The sequence below is a fragment of the Nerophis ophidion genome, linkage group LG04 (genome assembly GCF_033978795.1).
Source record: "Nerophis ophidion isolate RoL-2023_Sa linkage group LG04, RoL_Noph_v1.0, whole genome shotgun sequence".
Lineage (NCBI taxonomy): Eukaryota > Metazoa > Chordata > Actinopteri > Syngnathiformes > Syngnathidae > Nerophis > Nerophis ophidion.
Window position 1 is genome coordinate 22875822 of NC_084614.1, and position 18630 is coordinate 22894451.

At 41.6% G+C, this 18630-nt stretch overlaps 1 protein-coding gene across 5 annotated transcripts in view; it reads left to right on the forward strand.

Annotated features, from left to right (window-relative positions):
- Window positions 1–18630, forward strand: part of cgnb (cingulin b) — a 126148-nt gene that overhangs the window by 23223 nt on the left and 84295 nt on the right. For all 5 annotated transcript variants that reach the window (XM_061897455.1, XM_061897453.1, XM_061897456.1 and 2 more), the window contains exons 2-4: window positions 13716–14779; window positions 17601–17689; window positions 17767–17836. In XM_061897455.1, the coding sequence (XP_061753439.1) occupies window positions 13745–14779; window positions 17601–17689; window positions 17767–17836 (1194 nt within the window). In that variant the 5' untranslated portion in view covers window positions 13716–13744. The remainder of the gene's footprint in view (window positions 1–13715; window positions 14780–17600; window positions 17690–17766; window positions 17837–18630) is intronic.

Here is an 18630-nt window from a genome sequence, read left to right on the forward strand (position 1 = left end):
CCAAAAAGGGTTTGTCGTTCGTGTTTGGTGTGGGTTCACAGTGTGGCGCATATTTGTAACAGTGTTAATGTTGTTTATACGGCCACCCTCAGTGTGACCTGTATGGCTGTTGAACAAGTACGTCTTGCAGCCACTGACGTTGTTCTGCACAAGTCTCACACAACATGATACAGAGCCGGCACATTGGTTGTGTGATATAAAAGCGTGGGCGATGAAATGTAGTGGAGCAGTAGTCTTCTTTTGGGGGTGCGCGTACCCCTGGAGGTACTTGAAGGTATGCCAAGGAGTACGTAAGATTTTTTGTAAAATATTCTAAAAATAGCAACAATTCAAAAATCCTTTATAAATATATTTATTGAATAATACTTCAACACAATATGATTGTAAGTTCATAAACTGTGAAAAGAAATACAACAATCCAACATTCAGTGTTGACAGACAGACTTTTTGTGGACACGTTCCATAAATATTGATGTTAAAATTTATTTTGTTGTGAAGAAATGTTTCGAATTAAGTTCATGAATCCAGATGGATCTCTGTTACAATCCCCCAAAGAGGGCACTTTAAGTTGATGATTACTTCTATGTCTAGAAATCTTTATTTATAATTGAATCACTTGTTTATTTTTCAACAAGTTTTTTTTGTTTTTTTTATATCTTTTTTTTCCAAATAGTTCAAGAAAGATAACTACAAATGAGCAATATTTTCCACTGTTATACAATTTAATAAATCAGAAACTGATGACATAGTGCTGTATTTTACTTCTTTATCTCTATGTTTCAACCAAAAATGCTTTGTTCGGATTAGGGGGTACTTGAATTAAAAAAATGTTCACATCACTGAAAAAAGGTTGAGAACCACTGTTGTAGAGGACACTAAAGGCAGTGCAGAATGTCGGCCGGGTGAAAATTGGGACAAATTGGGGAGAATGGTTGCACCGGTTGATTGTCGGGAGGTGCACTGAAATTCAGGAGTCTCCCGGAAAAATCGTGAGGGTTGGCAAGTATGTTGCTAGGGTGGGAAAGCCATTCATAGAAGGAGAATTCATTAAAAATTCCATGTTAGATTTTTTAAGAAATCTCTTCTTGCGGCCCAGCCACCCCCAGTTTCTGCATCCAGTGGCCCCCAGGTAAATTGAGTTTGAGACCCCTGCTGTAGAAGATCATGTGTGTCAACGTCAAGGATGAATCATCTATGGGCCACGGGATGATATTTGATTAGTTTTAGAACCGGGCCGCAGGCCACAGCCGCCTGCTGCTGCTTTGCACGCACCAATACTCCATCAGTGTTGGCTAGGAATTTTCAAAATGGGGTCCCAGGGACTCCATCAAGTCATAAAAATGGGGCCCCACTTTTTTGTAACCGTTTTGAAAACAAATGATGAATGTATACATTCTACTTTTATATCTCACATTCATTGTGTTTTCGAAAAATGTTGTCATAAACGTTATAATACAAAAGAAAACACATTTTTATGCATGTGTAAATGTATACAGTTATAAACAGCCAAACAGCTCAATTTTTGTTTCATCTGACATCACATGGACAAAGATAAGACCTTCTAGAGCATGGGTGTCAAACTCTGGCCCGTGGGCCAAATTTGGCCCGCCATGTAATTTATTTTGGCCCTTGGGACAATATTAAATCAATATTAAAGCTGGCCCGCCGGTATTATACAGCGGAGGTGCATTCACCGCTAATTCTAATACTTGCCAACCCTCACAATTTTCCCAGGAGACTCCCGAATTTCACTGTAACACAACAGAACAAATACCCAGAACCCCTTGCAACACAAACTCTTCCGGGACACTAGAATATACACCCCCGCTACCAACAAACCTCGATTTTGCATGTCACTATAAAGTTATATAAGCCTTGCTTGTTCAATATTCAATGCAAAACTTGTTTGGGTCCCTATTAAAAGGTTAAGTTGTTCAACTTTGGCCCACGGCTTTGTTCAGTTTAGAATTTTGGCCCACTCTGTATTTGAGTTGCACACCCCTGATATAGAGGAAAGTTCTGTGGTCAGATGAAAAAAAAATTGAGCTGTTTGGCCACAATATCGAGCAATATGTTGGAGGAAAAAAGGTGAGACATTTTAATCCCAGGAGCACCAAACCTACCGTCAAGCATGGTGGTGGTAGTATTATGCTCTGGGCCTGTTTTGCTGTCAATGGAACTGGTGCTTTGCAGACAGTAAATGGGACAATGAAAAAGGAGGATTACCTCCAAATTCTTCAGGACAACCTAAAATCATCAGCTTGGAGGTTGGGTCTTGGGTGCAGTTGGGTGTTCCAACAGGACAATGACCCCAAGCACACGTCAAAAATGGTAAAGGAATGGCTAAATCAGGCTAGAATCAATCAATCAATCAATGATTATTTATATAGCCCTAAATCACTAGTGTCTCAAAGGGCTGCACAAACCACAACACAAACCACTACGACATCCTTGGTAGAGCCCACATAAGGGCAAGGAAATCTCACACCCAGTGGGTCGTCGGTGACAATGATGACTATGAGAAACCTTGTAGAGGACTGCATATGTGGGCAGCCCCTTTAGAATGGCCTTCCCAAAGTCATGACTTAAACCCTGTTGAGAACATGTGGACAATGCTGAAGAAACAAGTCAGAAAACCAACACATTTAGTTAAACTGCACCAATTTTGTCAAGTGGAGTGGTCAAAAATTCAACCAGAAGCTTGTGGGTGGCTACCAAAAGTGCCTTATTGCAGTGAAACTTGTCAAAAGACATGTAACCAAATATTAACATTGCTGTATGTATACTTATGACCCAGCAGATTTGCTCACATTTTCAGTAGAACCATAATAAATTCATAAAAGAAGCAAACTTCATGAATGTTTTTTTGTGACCAACAAGTATGTGCTCCAATCACTCTCACAAAAAAATAAGAGTTGTAGAAATTATTGGAAACTCAAGACCGACATGACATTATGTTCTTTACAAGTGTATGTAAACTTTTGACCACGACTATATTTATATGTATATATATCCTGGTCTAATATAAGACGACAAGAACATAGCTTTTTTTATTCTAGAGCAGGTTGAAACAGTTCTTATGTTACGCAAAAGAGAAAAAAAATATACATTTTGGGTGTTTTATACATGCATTTGTTTGCAAGCTAATTTCTGTTTCTTAAAGATTTATATGATTTTTTTTTTTTTTTTTAAATGGGACAATGTGATTAAGATTCCAACTCCAACAAAAGTGATACATTTGCGTTTTTTTGTTTGCTCGTTTATTATCAGACTTCCTAGTTTGTGGAGGATGATATAAAACGATTGAGGCTTACTGTTCTTCAATCGGAGTAGAGCAGGCCTGGGCAATTATTTTGACTGACGGGCCAAATTTACAGAAAAAAATCTGTCTGGGGCAGGTGTATCTATTTTTAGGAAAACTAATACAAAACCTCACAATGATGTCTGATTGAATGCTGGAAATGTTATGACAGACTGCCTTAAAAGCGGAATGGAATTCATTTTTTTTCTAAGAACGATAAAACCCTGAATATTGACAACATATGAACGTCACACCCCCTCTCAATCGACATATTTTACAATCAAGCCAAATGCAAAAAAATGCAACAAACACAGCGAAATATGAATGTGAAAGGTAAAAAAAAACAAAAAATCTACAATCTGATATATGTAATATATCACTAAGCTTTAGAACTTTCTTGTAAAAATCTCCTTCCACCTCTGTCCCTGACACCCACATTTCAGGCTGGCCGCTCTGAAAACACTCTGTGGAAACGCTCCCCACCCACACTGCTTGGTGCCTCGTCTGACCTGCTGTGACGTAGATTACTATAGTAACTCGTAGGGTTGTACGGCAGTGGTCCCCAACCTTTTTGTATCCGCGGACCGGCCAACGCTTAATAATTTGTCCGGGCGGGGGGGGGACCCTTTTTTTTTTTTTTCTTTGTCATTAAAAAGGGACGTTTTTGTCATGAAAAGGGGAGGTTTTTGTGGTTGGTGCACTAGTTGTAAGTGTATATTGTGTTTTTTATGTTGATTTAATAAAAAATAAAAAAAATATATACATTTTTTTTTTTTTTTTTAAATAAAAATTAATAAAAAATTCTTCTGCGGCCCGGTACTAATCAGGCCACGGCCCGGTGGTTGGGGACCACTGTTGTACGGTATAGAACAGGGGTGTCTAACTCAAATACAGAGTGGGCCAAAATTCTAAACTGAACAAAGCCACGGGCCAAGGTTGAACAACTTAACCTTTTAATAGGGACCCCAACAAGTTTTGCATTGAATATTGAACAAGCAAGGCTTATATAACTTTATAGAGACATGGAAAATCGAGGTTTGTTGGTAGCAGGGGTGTATATTGTAGTGTCCCGGAAGAGTTAGTGCTGCAAGGGGCTCTGGGTATTTGTTATGTTGTGTTACAGTGCGGACGTTCTCCCGAAATGTGTTTGTCATTCTTGTTTGGTGTGGGTTCACAGTGTGGTGCATTTTTATAACAGTGTTAAAGATGTTTATAAGGCCACCCTCAGTGTGACCTGTATGACTGTTGACCAAGTATGCCTTGCATTCACTTGTGCGTGTGTGTAGAATCCGCATATATTACGTGACTGGGCTGGCACGCTGATTGTATGGCGGAAAAGCGGAAATGACAACAGGTTGTAGAGGACGCTAAAAGCAGTACCCTTAAGGTATTGTTGTCCGAGTGGAAATCGGGAGAATGGTTGTCCCAGTAGATTTTCGGGGGGCGGTGCACTGAAATTCGGGAGTCTCCTGGGAAAATCGTGAGGGTTGTCAAGTATTTGAATTAGTGGTGAATGCACCACCGCTATATAACACCGCGGGCCAGCTCTAATCTTAATTTAATATTGTCTCAAGGGCCAAAATAAATTACATGGTGGGCCAAATTTGGCCCGCGGGCCAGAGTTTGACACCCATGGTATAGAGCAGACTTACGTTACGGGGGGGGGGGGGAGTAAAAAAATATCAGTCTAAGGCTATACTGAAAAAAATAACTCATAAGATTTACTTGAAAAAGTTATTGTAAGTATTTGCACGCAAATGATTTAAGTAAAATTTAATCCTGCAATATCAAGTAACACTCACTTGCCAGTATCAAGTAAATTCTACTTACCATACAACATAACAGTTGTGAAGATATTAAGTAACAGTTACTTAATTACATCCAAGTTTTAAGTGATATTTATTTAAACAAATTAGGTCAAGTCTACTTGTTTTTCATCAGCAGGAACATCATTTTACTCAAAACTTTAAGTAAATTTTATATACTGTATGTCCTTGAAAAGACGCCAGGGCGCTAATAATTTTAAAACCTCTTCTCACCCATGCACTTATTAATGACGTGTAGTATAAAACTTAATGTGATGAGAAATAATGTAATACAAAATTAATCAGCGGCCGCGGCCAAGTGGTTGGGGACCACCGTTCTACAGCAAGACGCCGCGCCCATTTTTATACCATGTTGTGTGCGTGCCGGTAGGACGCATGCATTTCGCTTCTTATCACACGAGATTGCACTGCATACTTAGTCAACAGCCATACCTTTTACTCCATGGGTGTCCAACTCTGGCCCGCGGGCCAAATCTGGCCTGCCGTGTAATTTAATTTGGCCCTTGAGGCAATATCAATTTAGCATTAGAGCTGGCCCGCCGGTGTTATACCGCGTCGGTGCCGCTGTAACACCGCATTCACTGCTAATACTCATACTTGCCAACCCTCCTAATTTTCCCGGTAGACTCCCGAAGTTCAGTGCCCCTCCCCAAAAACTCCCAGGGCAACCATTCTCCCGAATTTCTACCGATTTCTACCTGGACAACTATATTGGGGGCGTGCATTTAAGGCACTGCCTTTAGCGTTCTCTACAACCTGTCGTCACGTTTGCTTTTCCTCCATACTAACAGCGTGTCACATAATATTTGTGGCTTTTACACACACACACACACACACACACACACACGCACACGCACAAGTGAATGCAAGCATACTTGGTCAACAGCCATACAGGTCACACTGAGGATGGCCGTACAAACAACTTTGGCACTGTTACAAATATGCGCCACACTGTGAACCCACACCAAACAAGAATGACAAACACATTTCGGGTGAACATCCGCACCGTAACACAACAGAACACATACCCAGAACCCTTTGCAGCACTAACTCCTCCGGGAAACTTCCAGCAAACTGACCAATAATTAACGTTTTATTCATGCATTTTCTCTTGCTACTTCAAGGCTTGAATGTTGGGTTCATTCATTATTGTTATTTTATTTTCAATTTTATTACTAGCCTGTGCAAAAAAATTGATATTTATCTTAGAAGATTGCAAATAGAAAAAAAGGCATAACATTTTTATTTAAATTTGATCTGATATGCCATTGATATTTTTTTATTATTATTATTATTGTTTGAAACTGGATTTTACATGTCACTAAAGTTATATAAGCCTTGCTTGTTCAATATTTAATGCAAAACTTGTTTGGGTCCCTATTAAAAGGTTCATTTGTGCAACCTTGGCCCGCGGCTTTGTTCCGTTTAAAATTTTGTCCCACTCTGTATTTGAGTTTGACACCCCTGTTTTACACTGACGGTTGTGATATAAACAACTTTAACATTCTTACTAATATGCGCCACACTCTGTGAACCCACACCAAACACATTTTTGGAGAACATCGACTCTTTAACACATTATAAACGCAAGATAAGAATTACCCATAATGCCACCTTGCAGTGCTCTGTGAAGTGATTCTAAAGGCCGGAGCAGAGCCAGTCGGACAGACCCTGTTGTGCTGTGCGCATGCGTCGTCGTGCTGTGCGCATGCGTCGTCGTGCATGCGTTTCAACACACTAGATTTTCAGAGTAAAGTTTATGTAATATTTTTAGGTTTATGTACGTACAACTATTAAACATTTAAATGGTATGAGGAAACATAAGTAAAACATACTCTTCCCCCATAATTCATGTATTACGTTAATAAAATGTTTAATTTTACTTAAGAAACTCTAGTTCTTACTGAATGTTAAAAATACTAGGTATAAATTATGACAGTTACTCTAATAGAGTTTACAGCACCAAAAAGTCACTTTTTTCAGTGTAGACCATAGGTGTCAAACTCTGGCCCGTGGGCCAAATTTGGCCCGCCGTGTAATTTCATTTGGCCCTTGAGGCAAAATCAAATTAACATTAGAGCTGGCCCGTCGGTACTATACAACGGCGGTGCCACTGTAACACCGCATTCACCGCCAATACTCATACTGGTCAACCCTCCCGATTTTCCTGGGAGAATCCCAAAGTTCAGTGCCCCTACCGAAAACCTCCCGGGGCAACCATTCTTCCGAATTTCTCCCGATTTCCACCAGGACAACTATATTGTAGCAATTTCTACAACCTTTCATAACGTCCGCTTTTCCTCCAAGTCACATAATGTTAGCGGCTTGTACACACACACACAAGTGAATGCAATGCATACTTGGTCATCAGCCATACAGGTCACACTGAGGGTGGCCGTATAAACAACTTTAACACTCTTACTAATATGCGCCACACTGTGAACCCACACTAAACAAGAATGACAACCACATTTCGGGAAAACATCCGCACCGTAACACAACATAAACACAACAGACCCCCTTGCAGCACTAACTCTTCCGGGACGCTGCAATGTACACCCAAACCCCACCCACCTAATTGTTGTTTTATTTTCAAATGTATTAGCCCGTGGAATAAGTTAATGTTGATATTTACCTCAGAAGGCTGCAAATACAAAAGAGGCATTCATTTTTTTTTATTTAAATTGTATTTAATATACCATTGATGTTTTTTTGTTTGTTTTTTGAAAGTTGATTTTGCACATTAAGTTACTGTATATAAGCGTTGCTTGTTCCATATTCTGTGTTCAAGCAAATCAGAGTAGCAAACTGAGCAATAATTAAGGTTTTATTCACACACTTTCTCCTACGACTTCAAGGCTTGAATGTTTGATTCATTCATTATTATTTTATTTTCAAATGTATTATTAGCCTGTGGAAAAAGTTTATTTTGATATTTACCTCAGAAGGCTGCAAATAGGAAAAGAGGCATTTCATTTTTATTAAAATGTTGTTTGATATGCCATTGATATTTTTAATTATTATTATTTGAAACTGGATTTTGCATGTCACTATAAAGTTATATAAGGCTTGCTTGTTCAATATTCAACGCAAAAAACTTGTTTGTGTCCTTATTAAAAGGTTCATTTGTTCAACCTTGGCCCGCGGCTTTGTTCAGTTTTAAATTTTGGCCCACTCTGTATTTGAGTTTGACACCCCTGGTGTAGACCCTCAGGAGGGGTCTAGACTGAGTCCAAGGAAAAAAACCTCACATAGCATGGCACACATTAAACATACATATATCACACCAACTTGCAAAGGAGGGAGGGGTGGGTTTGAGGAGGCCCGCTGTCGCTCTATAGCGCCGCTCAGCCATCCACAGCCCCAGAGGAATTAAGTGGTGGTGAAGGCGTTGATTTCAATGGTGGGGATTAGACGTGCGTATATGCACAATTAACTTGGGAGAGATGATGAATGTTTTTGAATAAAGTTCGGCTACAGATGTTGTTGACAAAAAGGAAGGTCAAAAGCGTCTATCTTTGAGGAGTCTTCAGGTATTAGTTTAGTACCGCGATGCTAATGAATCATATTCGGTACCATAGCGCCTCTGAAAAGTACCGGTCCGCCACACCCTAATATTTTTTGTCAAAATAAAGCCAATAATGCAATTTTTTCTGGTCCCTTTTATTTAGAAAAGCATCGAAAAGTATAAAAATAATATTGGTATTAGGACAACACTAGTCACTTAAATATCATGCAAAAGCGCAGATTCCAACCATTGAAATATGTTGCATAGTTCAAGACTTTTGGCACATCAAAATGGCAGCTATACTTTCCATCTTAAACAGTGGTTCTTAACCAGGGTCTGATAGGACCCTAGGGGTTCGGTGAGTCGACCTCAGGGGTTCGGCGGAGATCAAAACACACCCGACTCCTCGTATTAATACAAACTTCTCCCTGTTGGTATATTACAGATATGGCAACAGCTGACTGATTTGCAGGTGTATAATCTGTTGTGAGTTTATGCACTGTCTTAGTTTTGTTGTTTGAACAAGGTGATGTTCATGCACGGTTGTTTTTGTGCACCAGTAAAAACAATATGGTAACACTTTAGTATGGGGAACATATTCCCCATTAATTAGTTGCTTATCCATCCATTTTCTACCGCTTATTCCCTTTTGGGGTCGCGGGGTGCGCTGGCGTCTATCTCAGCTACAATCGGGCGGAAAGTGGTGTACACCCTGGACAAGTCGCCACCTCATCGCAGGGCCAACACAGATAGACAGACAACATTCACACTTACATTCACACACTAGGGCCCATTTTTAGTGTTGCCAATCAACCTATCCCCAGGTGCATGTCTTTGGAAGTGGGAGGAAGTCGGAGTACCCGGAGGGAACCCATGCATTCACGGGGAGAACATGCAAACCCCACACAGAAAGATCCCGAGCCTGGTATTGAACCCAGGACTGCAGGACCTTCGTTTTGTGAGGCAGATGCACTAACCCCTCTGCCACATTAGTTGCTTATTAACATGCAAATTATTAACATATTGGTTCTTATCTAGTCATTAAGTACTAATTAATGCCTTATTCGGCATGGCCTTATTATAACCCTAACCCTCTAACCCTGACGCTAACCAATTAACTAACATATTCTATTGCTTAGAATATGTTCCCCTAGTATCCAAATAACTCTAAATTAAGTCTTTGTTACTTAGAATATGTCCCCCTATACCAGGGGTCGGCAACCTGCAGCTCTTTGGCAACTCTGATGTGGCTCAGCTGCACAATCTCCAACCCCCCAGATTGTTGCAAGGAGATTCCGGAATTCAATGTCTCTCCCGGAGTCAACGTTCTCCAATTTTCACTCGGACTACAATATTAAGGGCGTGCCGTGTTGATATTACTCTTAACGTCCTCTTGAACGTCATCGCGCCCGCCATTCACGGAATGCTATTTGCGTGCCGACCGGACCCTTGCATTTCGCTGCTTCTATCAGCACATGTATGAGATTGCAAGGCATACTGGGTGACACAGAGTACACTGACGGTTGTGATATAAACAACTTTAACACACCTACTAATATGCGCCACATTGTGAACCCACACAAAAGAACAATGACACATTTCGGGAGAAAATCCGCACAGTCACACAACATAAACGCAACACAACAAATACCCAGAATCCTTTGTAACCATGACGATTCCTGACTATGTTATACACCCCGCGAGCACCATACCCCCCCCCTCCCTGTGTCAAGAATTGTCATGGTTACAAAGGATTCTGGGTATTTGTTGTGTTGCGTTTATGTTGTGTTACTGTGAGGATTTTCTCCCAAAATGTGTTTGTCATTCTTCTCTTGTATGGGTTCACAATGTGGCGCATATTAGTAGGAGTGTTAAAGTTGTTTATATCACAACCGTCAGTGTACTCTGTGTCACCCAGTATGCCTTCCAGTCGTGTGCGTGCATCTAAGGAAGCCTCTCACAACGTGTTGCTGGACTGGCAAGCAGTTTGTAAATGTGGTAGAAGGTGTTAAAGGCGATGGCTTCATAGCATGCCCTTATTCTTGTCATCTGGGTGACCACCAGCAGATATTGACGAGAATTGTTGCGGCTCCCGTTGTCTTCCTCATTTTGTGAAACGGGTCGAAATGGCTCTTTTATTGGTAAAGGTTGCCGACCCCTGCCCTATACTAAATTGTTACCAAAAACATATAACTTTGTTTTGAATTTGAAAAAAAAAACATTTTTTTTTTCACTAAAGAAGGGTTCGGTGAATGCACATATGAAACTAGTGGGGTTCGGTGCCTCCAACAAGGTTAAGAACCACTGATCTTAAATATCTAAAAAAAATACTTGGGAATGTCCGCTAGACCAGATTGAAAAGCTTAACGGGCCGCATGTGGCCCCCGGGCCTTAGTTTGCCCAGGTCTGGAGTAGAGGAATTAACAGTTCTTGTGACTTAAAAGACAAAGTAAAAATATTTCTTAAACAAAAGTGACACATTTTTTTTTTTTTTTTTTTAATTAATTTGGGTGTTGTTGTATATAAGTTTGTTAGCAAGCCAGTTCTCGGTTTGTGGAATCTGATATACTGTAAGACGTGCCTTTTTTTTTGATAGGCGGGAACAATTCTTACATTACTCAAAAAGCAAAACAAAAAATACTTCTCACACACGTTTGTGGTGTTTCGTAAGTGCATTTGTTGGCAGGCTACTTCCTGTTTTGTGGTCGATGATATGAGACGGCAGGGGTTTATCTTTTTGTATTCTAAGGCGGCGGAAACAGTTAATTGAATCAGTAAAAAGCTGTCTCGAACAAAAGTGACAACTTTGTGTTGTGTAGTACGTTCGTTTGTTAGCAGGCTACTTCCTGTTTCTTAAAGGATGATATAAGACGACAGGGGTTTATCTTTTTGTATTCTAAGGCGGCGGAAACAGTTAATTGAATCAGTAAAAAGCTGTCTCGAACAAAAGTGACAACTTTAAATAAATAATAAATGGGTTGTACTTGTATAGCGCTTTTCTACCTTCAAGGTACTCAAAGCGCTTTGACACTACTTCCACATTTACCCATTCACACACACATTCACACACTGATGGAGGGAGCTGCCATGCAAGGCGCCAACCAGCACCCATCAAGAGCAAGGGTGAAGTGTCTTGCTCAGGACACAACGGACGTGACGAGGTTGGTACTAGGTGGGATTTGAACCAGGGACCCTCGGGTTGCGCACGGCCACTCTTCCACTGCGCCAGTGTGTTGTGTTGTGTTGTACGTTCGTTTGTTAGCAGGCTACTTCCTGTTTTTTAAAGGATGATATAAGACGACATGGGGCTATCTTTTTGTATTTTAAGGCGGTGGTAACAGTTACTTTAATCAGTATAAAGCTTTCTCGAACAGTAGTGACTAGTTTGTGTTGTACGTTCGTTTGTTAGCAGGCTACTTCCTGTTTCTTAAAGGATGATATAAGACGACAGGTGTTTATCTTTTTGTATTTTAAGGCGGCGGTAAAAGTTACTTGAATTTATAGAAAGCTTTCTCGAACAGTAGTGACTAGTTTGTGTTGTACGTTCATTTGTTAGCAGGCTAAATCCAGTTTCTTAAAGGATGATATAAGACGACAGGGGTTTATCTTTTTGTATTTTAAGGCGGCGGTAACAGTTACCTGAATCAGTAAAAAGCTTTCTCGAACAGTAGTGACTAGTTTGTGTTGTACGTTCGTTTGTTTGCAGGCTACTTCCTGTTTCTTAAAGGATGATATAAGACGACAGGGGTTTAATCTTTTTGTATTTTAAGGCGGCGGTAAAAGTTACTTGAATCACTAAAAAGTGATAAATGATAAATGGGTTGTACTTGTATAGCGCTTTTCTACCTTCAAGGTACTCAAAGCGCTTTGACACTACTTCCACATTTACCCATTCACACACACATTCACACACTGATGGCGGAAGCTGCCATGCAAGGCGCCAACCAGCACCCATCAGGAGCAAGGGTGAAGTGTCTTGCTCAGGACACAACGGACGTGACGAGGGTGGTTCTAGGTGGGATTTGAACCAGTGACCCTCGGGTTGCGCACGGCCACTCTCCCACTGCGCCACACCGTGGGAGAGTGGCGCAGTGGGAACAGTAATGACTAGTTTGCGTGTACGTTCCTTTGTTAGCAGGCTACTTCCTGTTTCTTAAAGGATGATATATGACGACAGGGAGTTATCTTTTTGTATTTTAAGGCGGCGGAAACAATTAATTGAATCAGTAAAAAGCTGTCTCGAACAAAAGTGAATAGTTTGTGTTGTACGTTCGTTTGTTTGCAGGCTACTTCCTGTTTCTTAAAGGATGATATAAGACGACAGGGGTTTTTATTTTAAGGCGGCGGTAAAAGTTACTTGAATCAGTAAAAAGCTTTCTCGAACAGTAGTGACTAGTTTGTGTTGTACGTTCGTTTGTTAGCAGGCTACTTCCTGTTTCTTAAAGGACGATATAAGACGACGGGTTTATCTTTTTGTATTTTAAGGCGGCGGAAACAGTTAATTGAGTCAGTAAAAAGCTGTCTCGAACAAAAGTGACTAGTTTGTGTTGTATGTTTGTTTGCAGGCTACTTCCTGTTTCTTAAAGGATGATATAAGACGACGGGGGTTTTTATTTTAAGGCGGCGGTAAAAGTTACTTGAATAAGTAGAAAGCTTTCTCGAACAGTAGTGACTAGTTTGTGTTGTACGTTCGTTTGTTAGCAGGCTACTTCCTGTTTCTTAAAGGACGATATAAGACGACGGGTTTATCTGTTTGTATTGTAAGGCGGCGGTAACAGTTACTTGAATCAGTAAAAAGCTTTCTTGAACAGTAGTGACTAGTTTGTGTTGTACGTTCGTTTGTTAGCAGGCTACTTCCTGTTTCTTAAAGGACGATATAAGACGACGGGTTTATCTTTTTGTATTGTAAGGCGGCGGTAACAGTTACTTGTATCAGTAAAAAGCTTTCTGGAACAGTAGTGACTAGTTTGTGTTGTATGTTCGTTTGTTTGCAGGCTCCTGTTTCCTAAAGGGTGATATAAGACGACTGAGTTATACCATTTATAACCAAAATAACTTTGTCTTCACTTGTATTACCCAGGTGAGCTCTGCACCAAACGAGAAGTGGACATGAGCACTCTCTCTACGGACAGGAAGCCGCTTGTGGACTACGGCGTCCAGATCCGCTTCATAAAGGACCTCCAAGACACGGGCGGCGCCTCGCCGGACAAGTCCAGAGGAAACAACAACAACCATACGGCCACCGCTCATCCAGGAAGCAAATATGGGGTGGCCGTCCGTGTTCAGGGGATCTCCGGACAGCCGTACGTGGTCCTGAATAACAGCGCCAAAGGGGATTCTTACGGCGTTCAGCTGAACACGCCGACTGCCAGCGCGGCACCCCAGTCACCGTACAAGAGCGCCCCCAAAAGTAATGAAGCCGAAGAAGTCGTGAACGCCTCACACTCCCCTGTTTCTCCAACTGAGGACGAGGAGGTCTACCGGAGCCCCCTTCGAAGACCCCCAGGGGACGGCCAAGCCGGAGGTCAAGGCGAGGACGAGGGCAGGACTGTCAAAGAGGGGAGGTCCAAAGCTGAACCCCAAGTCAAAGCGGCTGCGAGTGAAGTACAGACAAAACAGGAAAGTACAAGTAAAGAAGAGTACAATGAAGCCGGTTTAAAACCAGTCAAGGTGAACGGTGCTGGTCCCAGAGGGTTTAAACAGAACGGTTTCATTGGTACCCAGCAGGGTGCAGACTCTGCTGCGCAGTCCATCTCCAGACCCTCGGCGTCCACGGACGAGAAGCCAATCGACACCAACTCTCTGGCTCCTATCAACAAGCTTATCCGCAAGTTTAACAACAAGACGCCCGGTAGCGGCCCCCAGGCGAGGGGGCGCACCGGCGCCAGACACCATCTACGCTTGGACGAACGCAAGCGCTCCAGAAGCCTGGACGCGAGAAAGGAGAATCCCCTTCCCTCGCCTCCGTCACCGACTTTCAACCCGTACGCTTCCACCTCATCTAACTTGTCATCCAGAGCTGGTTTGGGACGGGACGCCGCACCGGTTGTCAACAAGGCCGCAGCTCCAGAGTCCCTGAAGCAGAGTTTGACGTCATCAGGGATGACCTCGAAGGAGGCCGCCCCCGTCATTGCCAGAAAACCTGTAAGTCCCAGACAACAAGTTGTAATTTCTGTATTTGTAATCAGGATGTCTACAGTATGTACATGAAGCACTGCAGCCACAGAACCAATGTTGGAATAGCGCTAATCAGTGACTGGACGAACTTCAGCAGATTAGAGGCTTTAATTGGAAAATTCACATATAGGCCAGGGGTCGGCAACCCAAAATGTTGAAAGAGCCATATTGGACCACAAATACAAAAAAGTAATCGGTCTGGAGCCGCCAAAAATCTAAAGACCTTTATAAGTGTTATAATGATGCCAATACATGATTTAAGTGGCTAATTAGCTATATTAGACTACAATCAAAATAACTACCGTATTTCCTTGAATTGCCGCAGGGCATATAGTATGCGCCTGCCTTGAATTACTGCCGGGTCAAACTCGCTTCCCAAAGTAATTAGCGCATGCTTAGTATTACCGTCTGGTCAAACTCGTGACGTCACGAGTGACACTTCCCCTGTCATCATTTTCAAAATGGAGGAGGCTGATTTCAATACCGGTAATTTGAAATCGTATAAAGGGAAGAAGATTAAGAGCTATTCAGTAGAATTTAAGGTCCAAGCTTACATCACACTCACATTTTTACTGCATGCCTTTGGTAAGTGCCGGAGTGAGAAGAGATTTTGAAATAATAACGGCATGCTTACTTTTACCGCATGCCTTTGGTAAGCGCAGGAGTGAGAAGAGGTTTTAAATTAATTCGCGCCCCGGCGGCAATTCAAGGAAATACGGTATGTGTTGCAGGCTGACGCAAATCTTCCTTGACGGAAATGTTGAAATGTAATATTTATTCAATACATTTTTACATTATTGGAAAACTTTAGTAAAATTTCTCAGAAGGTGAGATAACTCCTTAGAATGGCCAAAATAATAGATGTGTGTGTCCAAGTTAAAGGAAACGTCAGGCAGTCTTCTAATGGATTTATTACAATCTTTGCAAACTGGGTAATGTTTGCTGTGGTCTGGAACGACATGGCGCACAAACAACTATCAGAGATGCAGCCAATATTACTTACAGATAATGTGTCATGAAACATGGAAAAATAAACTAAATACACATGAGTAAAGGATATTAAATTAGGATAAGATAGGATAGGATAGGTCTTTATTGTCATTTCACAAGTACAACGAAACTTTGTTTTCAGCACAAACCTGTTCAAGATTAGACAAACAAACAGTGTACAGGGTTACAGAACAAGAACGCTGATGGGTCGCCTTAAGGCGCCCCGTAAAAGATGGGAAAAAGGTAAACGCTGGGGAAGGATGAGTAAAAAAATTTAATCTAGACTGGGCTCCTAAGGGGGCCCAGTCTGGAGTGGGAAAAAACCTCCATAGAAAAGCACATATACATATTACAAAATACATCTCGAGATATCTAGCAACAGAGGGAAGGTAGTTCAAGGTCAGGGTGGTAGGCCGCAGCTCTCAGGCGCTGACCATCCATTCATCACTCCTACGGGATTTGCGTCAAGGGCGTTGAGTTGGGGGGGGTGTAAATGTGGCGTATATTTTTTTGTGGATGTGTGTCTCTGTGTGTGTGAGCCCGTAGTGTGTCTCTGTTCCGCGGCCTTGATGTGTTGTGCAGTCGCTAGTCAAAAGTCAACAACAATAGGTGTGTATCCATGAGAGACAAGAAGGGAGTTTGTTGTGTCTTCGCTGCAGTGCCCTTCGGGAGAGTCTCGAAGCCAGGGAAACCATCCAAGTTAGAATGATTTATATACGAGTGAACATAAAATTTGCTTTTCACTCTAAATTGTCTATGACTGGTCCTCAAAAACTGCGGGGTAGACAGTCCGATGTAATCCACAGTTCTTCCCACATCCTCCAATCATTTGTGGCAGCTTTGAGGTACTTTGAAGACTGCCAGCAACTTCCAATTCTGTCGACAAACCACAGCAACGCTTACTCCAATCAGCAGATGTCCTGTTGTCATAATTCCGAATAGGTGGATATCTTCACGTCCTCGACAGAAAAGAGTCGCCAGGCATGCGGTACTCCTTCTTCTCCCAAGAGTCCGTCGTGTGTCCAGCAACAACCGCATCATCACGACAGCAGGTTCCCCCAAACCCAAGATCTTGTCAATTTGTTAAGGCCAGTTAAATAGTTCCAATGTTTAGATTTGGAGAGCAGTGCAAAAAGAGGCAACAAGAAAGTTAAGACAAGACAAAACCAAGAAGCAAGCAGGAGAGATGAGGGAGAGGAAAGGGGAGCGTCCACCCTCAATGAGTGCCAGACAGAAATATAGCTACAAATGAAGCATAATGATGCAATATGTACATACATCTAGCCTAAATAGCATGTTAGCATCAATTAGCTTGCAGTCATGCAGTGACCAAATATGCCTGATTAGCACTCAACACAAAACCATAACATCAACAAAGTTTACCTTTGTGCATTCACGCACAGCATAAAACGTTTAGTGGACGAAATGAGACAAAAAATGAGCGGCATAAAACACATCTGTGGAAGCGTTGGAGAAAGTTGTTCATGTAAACGAAACTGTTGAGTCACAGTCCACACAACGGTGAGTACAAGGGCCGCTGAAATTAATAGGACAAAACGTCACTCGTGTAGTGTTTGTCCTCCTACAGAACCCATATTACAACAAAAAACAGATTTTTCACCGCTTTTTTTTTTTGTATTTCCATACATTTTTTGAAAAAGCTCCATGGAGCCACCAGGGTGCCGCTAAAGAGCCGCATATGGCTCCAGAGCCGCGGGTTGCTTACCCCCGTTATAGGCCTACCTGATTTGATCATTTTCTTTGCATTTCCTGACACGTTTGGCTTTCCCCTGTGAAGGAGATACCACCGAGGAGTTTATCCCAAAAGGCCAACACTGGGGACGAGGCTCAAGTAAAGCAAGCGATTTACAGCATTCTCAAAGTGGGGTAAGTTCGACTACAAGAGAAACGCATTTCAAAATTACAGCTCGTAATCCCTCGACCCTCTGTTCCTCTCTCATCAGCACCACCGAAAGTGACTCATCCCTCAAAAGGAAGACCGACCTTGTCTACGAGACCACCAGCAATTTAAAGGTACAACATTAAAGTCTTATTTGGAAAGCTAATGCCGCTAGCTTAGCACAAACTCCTAAAACTAAGCTGTTGTTTGGCTAGGTCTGACTCTTTAAATTTGTCTTTAATTCAAAATCCTATGTAAGATAAGAACACCTTTTGTTTGGTTTTTATGCATCCTAACTGATAAACGTTAGCAAAAGTAGGCTAACAATGGAGCTAATGAGATTCGCTCTAATCCGCCTATAAAGCACTTTAAAAAACACTCGAAAGCCGCCATCAATCTTTTATATACACACTGTAAGTATGAATGTAATGTAGTAGTAAAAGGCTCATTCATAATAATTATCGTTGTTTGTCGCTCATTTTGAGCATACAGCTGTGTATTAAATTCACGGACGCATCAAAACGGCATGGCAGACTTATTGACTTAGACTTAGACTTCCTTTTTATTGTCATTCAAATTTGAACTTTACAGTACAGATAAAAACATTTCGTTGCATTAGCTCATGGTAGTGCAGGTTAAAAAAGCAATAAGGTGCAGAAATAAATACTGTAAATAGATTACTGTACAGATACAGTGGAGCAAAAAAGTATTTAGTCAGCCACCGATTGTGCAAGTTCTCCCACTTAAAATGATGACAGAGGTCTGTAATTTTCATCATAGGTACACTTCAACTGTGAGAGACAGAATGTGAAAAAAAATCCAGGAATTCACATTGTAGGAGTTTTAAAGAATTTATTTGTAAATTCCATCCATCCATCCATCATCTTCCGCTTATCCGAGATCGGGTCGCGGGGGCAACAGCCTAAGC